The sequence below is a fragment of the Amblyraja radiata genome, chromosome 1 (assembly GCF_010909765.2).
Source record: "Amblyraja radiata isolate CabotCenter1 chromosome 1, sAmbRad1.1.pri, whole genome shotgun sequence".
Classification (NCBI taxonomy): Eukaryota; Metazoa; Chordata; class Chondrichthyes; order Rajiformes; family Rajidae; genus Amblyraja; species Amblyraja radiata.
Genome location: NC_045956.1, coordinates 76625119 through 76639900, shown reverse-complemented (window position 1 = coordinate 76639900; position 14782 = coordinate 76625119). Strand labels below are relative to the sequence as shown.

At 41.8% G+C, this 14782-nt stretch overlaps 1 protein-coding gene across 1 annotated transcript; it reads right to left on the bottom strand.

Annotated features, from left to right (window-relative positions):
* Nucleotides 1-5074: 5074 nt before the first annotated feature.
* Nucleotides 5075-12404, bottom strand: ccng2 (cyclin G2). The gene is made up of 8 exons (XM_033024915.1): nt 11756-12404; nt 11098-11232; nt 9827-9964; nt 9446-9696; nt 9105-9183; nt 8912-9010; nt 7548-7753; nt 5075-7399 (listed from the first exon to the last, which is right to left on the bottom strand). Exons 2-8 carry the CDS (start codon nt 11230-11232, stop codon nt 7246-7248), a joined length of 1062 nt encoding a protein of 353 aa, XP_032880806.1. The 5' UTR covers nt 11756-12404; the 3' UTR covers nt 5075-7245.
* Nucleotides 12405-14782: the final 2378 nt, after the last annotated feature.

The following is a 14782-nucleotide window of genomic DNA, read 5'->3' as shown; positions in this document are numbered from 1 at the left end:
GAGTGAGTCCACAGGTCATGAGTAAATCGCTCACTGCCCCCTCTCCTCCACTGACATGCCACACCTCCGCCTGGCTATAGGATGCACCCCCTACAGAAGCCGCCCTCATCCCCTGCATGAGCCCCGCCCCCCATTTCTCATCAGCTCATGAGAACCCCCACCTGAAGCTGTGCCCCTCCCTTGGCTGCACAATGTTTACCACCCCCACCCCACCCTGACAGCCCCCACCTCAAAAAAATGTTTTGCACAAAATCTTCTGTGTTCATTAACAACTGAAATTGTCTTTAGGCTGCTTTTTCAACATCATGTCAGGAAATGTTAGAGGTGAAGGTGATGTGGCTATTGCTGTAGTATCCTCTAGGATAGCAGCTACATTTCTGCCTGGTGGAAGAACTACACATTCTCGATTCAAGATACCCATCCAAGTGGCCGAGGATACATTGTGCAACATCGAGAAGAACTCTAAGACGGCACATTTCACGAGGCAAGTGAAAGTCATTGTTTGGGATGAATGTCCAATGATTAGGAGAGAATGCCTTGAAGTTGTGGACAGAACTCTTCCAGATGTCTTCAGCAACACTAAGCATTTTGGTGCCCCCCTGCCAGTACAGGCCTCAGTGACTGAGCTGCCAGCCCAAAAATCCATTCCGCCCACAAACTCCTTACTAGCCCTCTGGAAACCAGTACCTTTGGCCCAACATACTAACTCAACAGAAATATGAAGGGAAATGTCAAAGGTTTCTTGAAGGATGGAACATCGCCCAAGAATGGTGTCATTAATAGCATGCTTCGTTGAATGATGACTTCTGAGATATTCTCAGATTTTCCTTCTTAAAATTTGACCGCTTGCTTTCTCTATATTAAAATTGTCTCTTTTTATCAACAGGAAATAGTCATCAAGAGGCAGCGAGCAGCAACACAACAAGACTCAACAAGACACAACAAGTAAAAACTTAATAAATCTCATCTTTAAAATTTAAATTGTTCTTATATTTTAAGTCATTCACATTTTAAACTTTAATAAAACATTTTTGCACTTTTAATGCTGTGTGTTCTTCATCACAATAGAACCTAATAGGCTGCTCTGTTGGAGAACCACTTAGAGTGCATGGGGGGGGAGGTTGTTTGGAGATGCACTGAATGTGTGGGTGGGAGGGGAATGGCAAGGAGCAGAGTGGGGGGGGGTGTGAACTGTCAGCGTACAAGGCGTGAGTGACTGCACTGCCAGCCCACGAGCCGTGAGTTAGTGAACTGCCAGCCCACCAGCTGTAAGTGACTGAACTGCCAGCCCAATAATCCATTCAGTCCACCCTCTTCCCCCTTCTCTCTTACAGTCTCACCTGTTTTGGGCAGAATTTCTGGCAGTTTCTCAGCCGCCAGCCAGCCAGGTCCGAGTGATTGTACTGCCAGGCCTCAGTGACTGAGCTGCCAGCCCTCAGTGACTGTGATGCCAGCCCAACAATCCATTTGGCCCACAAATTCCATACTAGCCCTCTGAAAATCAGTACCTTCGGCCCCCAACACTCATACTAGCGCAACAGAAAGCCCCCCCCACTGGCCCGCAATATTGGAATTGGTGGAGAGGTGGAATATTGTGTTGGGTGTCCAGCCCTCCCGTGTGGTGCTGGGACCCAACGGGTCCCACTTAGTCTAGTAATAAATGTAAACCTATAAATCTTTCCTATCTATGCATCCATCCAAATGTCTTAAACATGATAATTGCACCTACCACCTCCTCTGGCAGCTTGTTCCACATACCCATCACCCTGCGTGTGAAATGTTAATCCTCAAATCCCCTTTAAATCTTTCCTCTTTTACTTTGAACCTATGTCCCCTAGTTTTAGACTCCCAGAGGCTGGAGAAAAGACCCTTTCTGTGTCACTCATTATGTTATTAACCTCGATGTTTCTCCTTAGCCTTCTTCAATCAAGCAATCTTAACCTAATCAATCTCTCTTTACAACTCAAACCCTTCAGTTCCCGTAAAATCTTTGCAATTCTTTCCTGCACTCTCTCGCATAATCACGTCCATCTTTTGGCTTGGAAACTAGAACTGCACACAACATTCAAAGTGCACTCTAACCAACGTTTTGTACAACTGCAACATGATGTCCCAATCTATGCATTCAATACATAGGCCATTAAAGACAAACATGCCATACACCTTAGGACAAGTGCTGGAGTAACTCAGCAGATCAGGCAGCATCTCTGGAGAACATGAGTAGGGGACGTTTCAGGGTGGGACCCTTCTTCAGACTGATTTTAGGGGGGGAAGAAAGCTGGATGAGAGGAGAAGCAGAACAAAGCGTGGCAGGGAATAGGTAGCCACAGGCGAGGGGGAGGGTTTGATAGGCAGATGGTTTGAACTAAGGCCAGAGATAAAAGCAGTAGATACGAGATGGGATTGAAAAGTTGTTAGAGGTTACCTGAAATTGGAAAATTCAATATTCATACCACTGGTTTGTTTGCTACCCATGCTGATTATGAGGCGCTATTCCTCCTGTTTGCATGTGGCCTCATTCTGGCAACGAAGGAAGCCCAGGACAGAAATGTCAGTATGGAAATGGGAGGTAAAATGGTTAGCAACGTGGTGAACCAGTAGGCCAAATGCAAGTGTTCAGTAAAATGGTCACCGAGTCTACACTTGGTCTCACCAGACATCTTCTTCACCATCCTATCTCTGTGTGTTTACCTCCACTTTTTATATTACTGCAGAAACTATCCTGCACAGTCTATTTTATTGTTTAGTTTAGCTGCAAAGCGTCTTGGAACATCCTGAATTTGGGAAAAGTGTAATTGAGAACTATTTGCATTTGTGTAATGTTTAAGAAGGAACTGCAGATGCGGGAAAATCGAAGGTAGACAAAAATGCTGGAGAAACTCAGCGGGTGAGGCAGCATCTATGGAGCGAAGGAAATAGGCGACGTTTCGGGTCAAGACCCTTCTTCAGACTGATGTAGGGGTGGGGGGGGGGGGGCGGGATGAAAAAAGGAAGAGGCGGAGACAATGGGCTGTGAGAGAGCTGGGAAGGGGAGGGGAAAGAAGGAGAAAGCTACATTTCTTCCCACACGGCTTCCTGTAAGGACTCCATCACCTACTCACAATTCGGGATCCCACCACTGGCCACATCTTCCCATCTCCTCCCCTTTTGGCTTTCCGCAGAGACCGCTGCCTCCGTAAATCCCTGGTCAATTCGTCCCTTCCCACACAAACCACACCCTCACCTGGCACATTCCCTTGGAACCACAGGAAATGCTACACTTGTCGCTTTACCTCCCCCCTTGACTCAATCCAAGGATCCAGGCAGTCTTTCCAGGTGCGGCAGAGGTTCACCTGCACCTCCTCCAACTTCATCTAAAGCATCCGCTGCTCTAGGTGTCAGCTGCTCTACATCGGTGAGACCAAGCATAGGCTTGGCAATCGCTTCGCCCAACAACACCTGATCTTCTGGTTGCTCAGCACTTCAACTCCCCCCCCCCATTCTGAATCCAACCTGTCTGTCCTGGGCCTCCTCCATGGCCAGAGTGAGTCCCACCGCAAATTGGAGGAGCAGCACCTCATATTTTGCTTGGGAAGTTTACACTCCAGCAGTATGCACATAGACTTCTCCAATTTTAGGTAGTCCCTGCTTTTTCCTTCTTTCCTCTCGCCTTACCAGCTCTCCCACAGCCCACTGTCTCCGCCTCTTCCTTTCTTCTTCCCAACCCTACATCAGTCTGAAGAAGGGTCTCGACCCAAAACGTCACCTATTTCCTTCTCTCCATAGAGGCTGCCTCACCCGCTGAGTTTCTCCAGCATTTTTATCTACCTTGAATTTGTGTAATGTTCAGATTCAGAATAAATGTCTAAGTAACGTGTCAAATTCCTGAGTCCACAGTGATCATCTTTCTTCAATGCCTCATTGTGGGGACACAGTGGTGCGGACGTGTGTCTGTACTTTCCAGCTGCTTCCTGGATATGTGATGTTTATTGAAAAAAAGAACACTTCCTTTTTCTGCTAGCAGTAAACAATAGTCTAAAATGTAGTCCCATATTTATCAGCATTCATGATATTGCGTTGTAGAGTGTAAGGACATAATGTACTATTGCTATAAATACAGATTGCTTAATTTATGCAATAGACAATGTTGAAGAATAAAATTAAGGCAACTGAGGCCCAAGTTGCTCATTATATTTCTTGCCTATTAATAGTTGGAAATAAGCATCTAATACTATGATATTCTGTCTTTCTGGTGCCAGAGCTCTTTGACAGCTCTAATTATTAAAGGATTTCCATGATGCAGCACCTCAACAGTGTAAGTTGTTGCACTGAGGTTGAATGCAAAACGAAAGTATATAGTTAATAGCAGGACCATTAGCAGAATTAACGTAGAGGAACCTTAGGTTGAACGTCCATAGCTCCCAGAATGTGGCAACACAAGCAGGTAAAGTAGTAAACAAGGCATTTGCTATGTTTGTCTGCATCAGTGAAGGCATGGCGTACAAGTCAGGAAGGCAGAGGTGCAGGGGTTCGATCCTGATCTCAGGTGCTGTTTGTGTGGAATTTCCACATTCTCCCCTTGACCACGGGGGTTTCCTCCCATATCGCAAAGACGTGCGGGTTTGTAGGTTAATTGGTCTGTAAAATTGTCCCAAATGGGTAGGGAGTGGATGAGAACTCCTAACATAGAACTATTGTGAATGGGAGATCAATGGTTGGCGTGGCATGGTGGACTGAAGGGTCAGTTTTCGTACTATTTCTCGAACACATCACTTAAGCCTTTTTAATGAATTTTTTTTGTAATCAGGATCCAGATATTGCACATTAGTTATAAATCTTTTTTGATCAACTGCATACCAAATGACAGCCCTTCCATCCCACACCCAACCAGTCAAATTCCAAATCATTTTTTAACCTCGTTAAAATAGCATATTGAATAACCTCACCCATCTCCACAAGTTTTGAATTAAATAATGAACAGCCTATGGTTATGATGGTGGAAGGACAAGACTGCACAGATAAGAACAAGATGGATTACATGAAAGGCTTTTGCAGCCAAATATGGTCATGCCGTGTAGTGAATTATAGACAGCAATTTGAAAAGAATATTTATTTCTTCAATATCTCATGGTAGCTGTGAGATTGATGAGTGGTACAATATTTATAAATTGAAAGTGTACAATAAGTTAGTATCTACATGTTTTTTTTAAAAACACACACACAATGCTACATATTAATTGGACATTGCTACATACATCCTTTAAGTGCATTGGATTGCTTTCATACCTGAATAGGAAAATAAGTGCACTTTTTTCTGTACATTTTTAAGTTATCCTTTACACTTTTTCTATACAATTTTCTACATACTAGAATTTTCCCTGCAAACGTTCACCTTAGCTAGGGTGTACTGTAGCTTATTATTACTTCCGCAAAGTACAAACCAAGAGAAAACATACGCATTAGTTGACCAACTGTGCCAACCTGTATAATATAATCACACGGTGAAGTCCTTGTCAAAAATATCTAGTTGGCAATTGAACCATCAAAAGATTTGACAAAACACAACCAAAAAAGGTTCCTCGTGGAGGTAATTGCCACTAAAAAGAGCAATGTGGCTTTGATAAAGCTCTCATATTTGCAAATTTTAAAATAGGACACTTCCTCCAGATGGCACTCTTTAAAAGCTAGCATTTCAACGTTACAAATTTCAAGAAGACACTAGAGACTGAAGATGCTGGAATCAGAAGCAACACCAAAATAAGCTGCTGGAGGAACTTGACCGAAAATGTCAATAAATTTATCTCCCCACCCTCCACAAAACAGATGCGGGCGGCTCAATCTGTTCAATTCCTCCAGCAGTTTTTGTTTTATTATAAAAGACATTCCTAGCATAAACAAACTTGGCTCTATCCAGATCAGCTGAGGTGACAGACACAGGGCTGCTGCTAGTCTTGTGATTATTACATCTGTCATGCTAACACACATAACCTGTGACAAGTGGGTAAAGAAAGGGGAAGAAATACAGGATTACATTTGAGCAGGAACAATCCTGCATATTGGCCGCTTGACTAAACACAGAAAATTGGTGTCACTGTTGATTTAAGAATTCCAGCAATTAAGTTTACAATCTACACCTCTAAAATAAAAAGCTTATTTAAATGATTCCAAATGCAATACAGATTTTCTAAATATTGAGCAATTCCATTTTTGAAGAAACAAAACTTAAAATAATGCTCGGCTCTTGTCAGGGCGGGTGAACAACTCAGGCTGGGCATGTTCACATTTTATCCAATTGCTTTCACTTCATTCTTCAATCTTTACAAATTATCCCTTCCCCACCAAACCATTCAACCAAAAGAGTAGGCGCTAATTAATTGAATTCCCAGTTACTATTTAAGCCAGTCTTGAAATACGAATGACTTTTTACAAATAACCAATCATTTGAAATTGTGCAGCTGCAATCTATAACTTTTAGCATAAGCACTGATGTATTTCCCCTCTAAAAGGATGTTTTCAGGGGAATAATTTTGCTTCCAAAGGGGATTTTTTTTAAATTCCAGAAAGCAAAATTGGTACCATAGAACCAATTTATTGATTCCAGTTCCTATTCAAATTACTTGTTTTTGAATCAGCAATGTGGCCTTTTGTTTCTGCCAATTGGTATAGATAGCACACAACAAAAGAGTGTTTCTCCAGGAGAACATTAAGAAAAGTCTACAAGATATTCATAACTGCATATTTTATGCGTCAAATTGTTGATCGATGTACTTGTAAAGTTATAAATCACTGTGGTTTGATGGAAATTCGTTTGTAGATTAAGTATTTTGAATGAATGAGTTGAAGGTATTTGTTTTTGATTTACACCACACCCACCCCAACAGGTATTCATCTAAAAATTAAAGTGCCATAAAATTACATTACTATTGTTACTAAAATCTAAAATCAAATAGAATTTGCCAAAAAAGTGGGAAGCACTTAAAGGGTCATTTCCCAGTTAAAATGGCCAAAGTAATTCTAACTGGCTAAAAGTCAAAGCTTCAGAGATGCAGTATGGGATCACAGGTTAAGCAGAAATTGGGAAATCTCACAAATCTTGAGCTGTTTTTGTTATTTTGTAGTTTATGCAGGCAAGCTCAGTGGAAGTCTCAATACCCAACACTTCCTTTCCACATTTACATCAAACTTGCAATCACGTTTCACTTTTTAAAATGCATCCATGTTGACAATTTAAAAGCATGGATGTGAGAGCTCATGTGACCCACTGATCTACAAAGAGTTTGCAGATGGAGTTCGGTAGCACAGATTTTGCCACTTGGATTGATGCACGAAGTCTTCAGGGAAGAACTCTTCTGCTGTGTCACTCCTTGGGGAACTGCTCAGACTGCTTTCACCACAGCTCATTTCTTCACAAGAATCGTCACTTAAAAAGGAACAACGTGACAATGAATAATAGCAAAAACAAACCATTCATCACTCCACATTATCTGCCAGCAAACAATTGAGCAAGCATGCTTTTTATATAGGAAGGAAGAGCTCTACACTACTGTCAGACAACCAGAGATAATTACCTTCCCATTTCACTGTAACAGCCGGCTTCTGGAATAGTTGGCAGTTCAGGAACACTATAGTAACTGTTCTGCAAGTGGCGGGCAGTACGCCTTGAAACAATCCACACAAGCTTCTTGTTGTCAGGTTTGCAGCATTCAGGTGAAGAATAGTCAGCCAGGCATTTCGAGACCAGGGCACGCCAGTATGTCAAGTCACGATGATTTATCTATTTAAAAAAAACACCGACATGACATAATCCTTCCACAAATCATGTTCCCTTTTATCATAAACATGCTTATACCTTTAAAAAACAATTAACTGGATTGTGCAAATTTTCTTCAAAATTTCCAGTTGACAATCATCAGCAAAAGGCAATGCACGACTTCATTGTTTGCACATTGCAATATAGAATTACGGCAAGCTGGAGATCAGATGCCAGCACACTCAAAGACCTATTCAACTCAGCACCGACTCCAGTAGCAAAACATAAACGCATTGAGCTTAAGGGCCAGATGAACTCTTCATTTAGATAAGTAATTTTAATAATTGTATTTAGCGTATAAAGTAGCATTCAAGAGACCTTTAAATTAGGCTGGGAATGGAGGGATATGGATCACGCATAGGCAGATGAGATCAGTTTAACTTGGCATTACGTTTGGCACAGATATAAGTGGGCTGACGGGCTTGTTCATGAGCTGTACTGTTCAAAGTTCAATGGCATTTGGTTAATTTGGTACTTTGACAATGCAAGTGTCCAAGACCACTAGAGGCATCCAAATTCTTTTCAAAAACTTTTGACCACACCAAGCTACATGTCACAGGAGAGCACTAGCACAGGGCCTCCAGTACAAATCAGACTTGCAGAATGCAGATACTGCAGGACAAGCACAGGTGGCATGCAAGACTGAACATGATCCAGTTCATTGCTCTTCGGGGTCTATTCTGAAGAGAACTCATTTGGATCTAGTTGAGGAAATGCATTTCAACAAATATTTCACAGGCTTCGCAGAGAACAGATTTAAAATTAAATTGTCCATTTATAGGTAACAGCATGATCAACGAGAATTAAGTGCCAATACCATAATTTATATTGTGCCATATGACGGTCAAAAATATACTCGCAGCTCAGAATCACATTTTTAGTGAATAAAAGAATACGGTTGAAATTCACATCAAATCACGTATTTTGCTGATTTGCAACCTTCACGGAGGTTTTCTGTAGCTAATTTTCCATCAGTGCAAAACTGAATATCTATTGACAGCAAGTCCCATGTCAGCAGTTCTTATAAATGGCAATATTTATTTTGATTGGATACAAATGAAAGAATAGAAAATATACAGGCATTCAGAGGTCACTGTAAAATATTTCTTACAAAACACTTACTTTGGAATGTTTTTGAACACGCAGTATAATCTCAAACAGGTCTACAGATTTCAAGTTTTCAACTTCAAGGGTCAAAAGCGACAAAGCCAATACAGATGGCTGCAAAGCAAAGGATATTACGATATGACATTTCTTTCAATCAAACAGGAAATAATTAGAGCTTAAAAAGTAAGCAATGCATTTTATCACTTACTTTAGCTTTTGAAAACACAAATCGGCAGCTGCAGGCCTTCAGTTGTGCTTCCAGTTTATCAAGTATTAGATATTCTTTCCTAAGGAAAACAAAAAATATAGTAATCATTGCAATTCAGTCACAAGATTATGTAATCTGGACCTCATTCACATAACATAAAGCATGCAGAAAAGTTTGTTTTTGTATTACTTCCAAAACAGAGGAAGAGGGAGATCTCTTGTTAAACATTACTGCTTAAAAAGGTGTAAAAAGAGACAAGCAAGATGCAATTATTTGTAGAAAATAAATACTGAGTCAAAAGTGTTGAAGGGCATGCCCTCCATTAATGAATAGATACCAACCCTTCAGTTATATGGTAGCGTGCCAGGGCGTGATACAGGTGTAGAAAATGAAAGGCCGTGACAGCCTTGAGTTCTCCATTTAGCTTTTCATAGACAATCTTTTCCATTCGCTTGAGATCAGACACAGTAAACTTGCAGTGGCTAATGCGGAGCAGATCATGTTCAGAAGGAATATTGCATTCTTCCTCAATGGCCTTTGCTGCGAGATGGAAGACACTCATTCCAAGACAAGGCAGGTGTTTAGGTCGCACCTACAAAAAAGAGCAAGCTGAGTCAGATAGGTTTAAATTATATGGACCCAGGTAAAACTAAGATTGGTAGACTACCATGAATACTAGTCTAGTCATGGACATGGATTGAAGAATTGTTTGGAATTCTTACCTTCATGAAGGACAGAAATCGGTCCAGGAGATTAACTGCCAAAACAAAAGTCTCTGTACTGCAGCCAAAGAACCTGGTCAAGCTCCGGAGATCTTCCACTTTAGCATCTCTTAACTTCGGAGAGACACAATCATCATTCTGCAAAACAGAAAAGCGGGACTTGTTAATCAAACATTAACATAACAGGGAGCAAATTTTCTACATTTTTAGGCTGGATTTGATTGAAAGTCAATAACGGGACAATAAATGAGAGACAATAACGGGAAAATAAAAGACAGCGTATGCTGAAGCAATGTAACAAAAAATACATCAAGCAGAAATCCACAGCTCAACCAGTATTCGTAGAAGCAAAAAATGTACGTTGATATTTCATATTGAGACCCTGCATCTGTGCAATACAGTGTTATCATCTTTTGTTTTAAATATCTGAATATTTAAAATTGAAAACTAGAATCAATAGCAAGCTTGGATATGTCATATCATATTCCAAAGACTGAACTAGAATGGACCAGTTAGTGCAATGACAGCACAACTGCTTCACCAAGCCCCATCTTTATCTTACATGCTTACATCTCATTGTGGGGCTGCGCAGTGGTAGAGTTGCTGTCAGCGCTAGAGACCCGGTTCAATCCTGACTATGGGTGATGTCTGCACAGAGTTTGCACGTTCTCCCTGTGACCGCATGGATTTTCTCCGAGTGTCCTCCCACATCCCAAAGTTGTGCAGGTTTGTGGGTTAATTGGCTTCTGTAAATTGTCCCTATAGGACAGGATAGAACTGTGTCTCTAATCTAAGCTAAACTTCATCAGCATTTCATTTGGATCTTAAAATCTGATATTATTACAGATTAAATTCTAGCAACAATATTTAGCTTTAGCTCTTAGAGCTAAATGAATCAAGGGATATGGGGAAAATGTGGGAACGGGGTACTGATTTTAGATGATCAGCTATGATCACATTGAATGACGATGCTGCCTCGAAGTGCCAAATGGCATACTCTTGCACATATTTTTCTATGTAACAACATGTTCCAAAACAACCATCATAATTCCAGATGCATTGTTATCTAGGAACCAAAGCCATTTCTTAATGATATAATGTTGATCCAAGTAACAGCTTTGTAAAATATTTTTTCACTTCTCAATCTCCAATCGAACATATCAAAGGGCAAGCATAAAGCCTGTCGAGGAGCCAAATAAATACACTGGTAAAAGAAACATATCTTCCCCTCCCCCACACATCCCCATCTGTCCCAATAATAGCAGACCTACCTCCAAGGTGGATTCTATTGCATCAAGACCTCTTGGCCGTGGTAAAAATTTGGATTCTTGTTCCAAGTAATGGTTTATTTGCTTCAATAGTTTATACGCTTCATTGTTGTGCTCATGTGAAAATAGATCTTTCATCTTAAAACAAAAAGTTAAAAATATTTGTTAAAAAGTGACAAACAACAAAAATGTATTAATAAAACAAAGGCACGGGAATCGTTGAGGCCATTTAAAATTCAGCTGCAAGATCAAAACAATCTTCAGCGCTATTCTGTACATTGAACTCTATCCAGGAAGGACGTCAGCGAGAGCAGCGATCCTGCTGAGGCAGTTGGTCTATTAACTGGGGAAGCAGTAAATGGCTCTGCAATTGGACCTGCCCCTTCCTACCCCCACAAACATCAACATAAATACCAAGACTGCTCTGGATCCAACATAAACCTTAACCCTTGATTAGATTAGACCCGCTCCCCGTCAAGCACAAAAAGCTCGCCCTGCGGCGAGGCGACCAGATCACCATTTCCCATCGTTAAACACGACTGTAAACAGACAGACCCCAGCCCGGGCCCCGCGTTGATCAACACCGACATCGCCCCTCCTCTCATGGCCAGCGCCGATGTAAACACCCCGACACCCGCACTCCCCTTCCCTTCCAACTCACGGTGTTGTTGCTGATCGCTGCCCTCGGGGATCAAATCTTGGAGAGGAGAGGAGTGGAGAGGACGGGCGGATGTCGGCGATGGTCGCTCTCCCCTGCTCCCTCACTGCCCCATCCCCCACTCGCCCCCTCCTCTATCTATGATCGAGCCGCTTATTTATTGCCGCTTTCCTCCCGTCAAACTGGTCTTCTTTCGTTTTCTCGATCCTTCTTTCCCCTTCAGTTGTTTATTCTCCTTCCTCTTGCTCTCTTACCTTCCCCCTATTCGCCAGCCCTCTCTGTTTACCCAGATCTCTATCTCCTTCTCTCTATTCACTAACTCTTTCTCTCTCCCTGTCTCCTCTCTCTCCCTGTCTCCTTCCCTGTATCCTCTCTCTCCCTGTCTCCTTCCCTGTATTCTCTCTCTCCCTGTCTCCTTCCCTCTATCCTCTCTCTGTATTTTCCACCTCTCTCTCTCGCATCTTCCTCTCAGACTCAATGTCGAATATTTACTCCGGGCAATGACATCACTGCGGAGGAGGAGGAGGAGGAGTGAACAGGCCAGGAAATAGTTCCTCTTCCTTTTCCGATATTTGTCGGGGTTACTGGGCGCGGGTTTGCTGCCGCCGGTGTTTTCCCGTAGACCGGGTCGGGTCGGTGTTGTTGCCGCGGTGACTGGTCAGGTTTGGTGGCGTTTCGCGTGTTTTCTTGCTGAGGGTGACGCGGACGCGCATTCCGCCCACAGTTGGTGCGCTGCGGCGCTCCAGTTAAAGGGCGGGCTCTGATTGGCCCTTTCGAAAAGTCCGCCTAAAACCCCGCTTCACCATTGGTCGGCTGCGGCGGAACCCGATTGGCCTGCATTAATCACACGGAGTGACACGATTGGCTGCAATCCTGAATGGTCCATTTGTAACGGAATTGTTCGATGCTGATTGGTGGAGTTGGGACTTTAAACCTTGGTTGTTGTTGAGCAGATTTCAACTCTGGAAACTGTTGCAACCCTGAGGCATTATACAGAATTTAATAATCTCAATGTAAAATGAATGTATTATTTAATGTGAAATTTAAGGACGCTAAATCCAGATTTTGTTACATTATGGATCTATAACAAATACATTTAGTCAAGAGTCACGAGTGTTTTATATCGAACATACAAAACAATGATATTCTTTGCACTTTACTTTCATTGCATTTGGACCCATAAATATAATTTACCTTTGCCCTTTACTTTCTGTTTCCTTGCATAATGCTATGCAATTTTATTTTTAGTCTTTTGTCCCATTTCAAACCTTTCTTTTGTTCTTTTTTTCCTTCCATTCTTCTGTAAAATGAAACATTGCTTCTGCTTCCCACTGCACGGGTGCATTCTATATTTTTCTTTGAGATTTCAAGTACAGGTAGTTCTGCAATAATGTGATAATTGCGTCCCTGATAACCCTTGCTTTATAGATAATCATCTTAATTTTTATATTGTGTCAGTGGGGGAAGGGGGATTAGGGTTTGGAAAGTTTCAGTCTTGCGATAACAAAGTTATTTTTCCCACAGGATTTTCAAAAACAAAGGTCTCTTTGATAGTAAGACGGTTATTTTTGTTACTTCAAGCTAACAAATACCAAAGGCTGTATGTTACATTGTTTAATAGAGTGTCATTGGTCAATAGAAGGCATTGCTTGTCAATTTCAATGACCACACAAGGTGAAACTAGTAGCCCATGTTCTTAAGAGACAATGTGGTCTGATTACTACAGGGAACGTTCCATGGAAACAGTATTCATTCCTTAAATTGTTTCCCCCCAAGATAACATATCTGCTTGTCAAATTCTAAAGTAATTTTCAAGTGGTTCTCCAGATCCTGATCAAAATTCGTTCATAACCAATTCAGCCCACTTGAAACAAATAGTGTTCCTTAATTCATCAATATAGAGTGATGTGGGAATACAGTTGCATGGTTCGGGAGTCGGGAGGACAAGGTGGTGAAGAGGGCAGTTGGCACACTTGCTTCATTGGGAAAAGTATTAAATACAAATGTTGGAACATCATGACAGAGCTGTATTAGTCGTTGGGGAGACCACTCTTGGAAGATTGTGCGCAGTTCTGGTCACTCAACTGTAGGAAGGATGACCTTAAGTTGGACAGATACAGAAAAGATTCACCAAAATGTTACCTTGACTTGGGAGCTTGAATTATAGGGAGAGGCTGGAATGGTTGGGCGACATCTCAGTTTGGGGCCCTTTTTTCAGACTCATTGCTATTTCTGCAACGTTCAAGAGTTCAAGAGAGTTTATTGTCATGTGTCCCAGATAGGACAATGAAATTCTTGCTTTGCTTCAGCACAACAGAATATTGTAGGCATAAATAAATACAGAACAGATCAGTGTGACCATATACCATTGAATATATATACACACACACACATATATAAGCATATAAAGTGCAATAGGTTATTAAAGTTCAGATTTTTGTTTGAGTTGAGTTTAATAGTCTGATGGCTGTGGAAAATAAGCTGTTCCTGAACCTAGATGTTGCAGATTTCAGGCTCCTGTACCTTCTACCTGAAGGCAGCAGAGAGATTAGTGTGTGGCCAGGATGGTGTGGGTCCTTGATCATGCTGCCAGCCTTTTTGAAGCAGCGATTGTGGTAAATCCCCTCGATGGTAGGGAGGTCAGAGCCGATGATGGACTTAGCAGTGTTTACAACTTTTTGCAGTCTTTTCCGCTCCCGGGCACACAAGTTGCCGAACCAAGCCACGATGCAACCGGTCAGCATGCTCTCTACTGTGCACCTGTAGATGTTCGAGAGAGTCCTCCTCGACATAACGACTCTCCATAATCTTCTCAGGAAGTAGAGGCATCATACAGATTTTTCAACATATGTTCATTATTTAAGTCATCAAATCATAGTCAAGCAGCCCAGCAATAAGTGATTTGGCCCACCATGCCCATGCATGTGGGCACCCATCCATATTAATCACAACTTTTAGCACAAGGCTGTAGCCTTCTATGCCTAGGTGATTCAAGTGCTCATCCAAACACTTCTTAAATGCTGTCAGTGA

Coding starts and splice junctions, on each gene's coding strand:
- ccng2 (XM_033024915.1), bottom strand. CDS start 11,232: ATGAAAGATCTATTTTCACATGAGCACAACAATGAAGCGTATAAACTA. Junction 9,697..9,826: donor GATTTCTGTCCTTCATGAAG/GTAAGAATTCCA, acceptor TCTTTTTTGTAG/GTGCGACCTAAACACCTGCC. Junction 9,184..9,445: donor CGCTACCATATAACTGAAGG/GTTGGTATCTAT, acceptor TGTTTTCCTTAG/GAAAGAATATCTAATACTTG.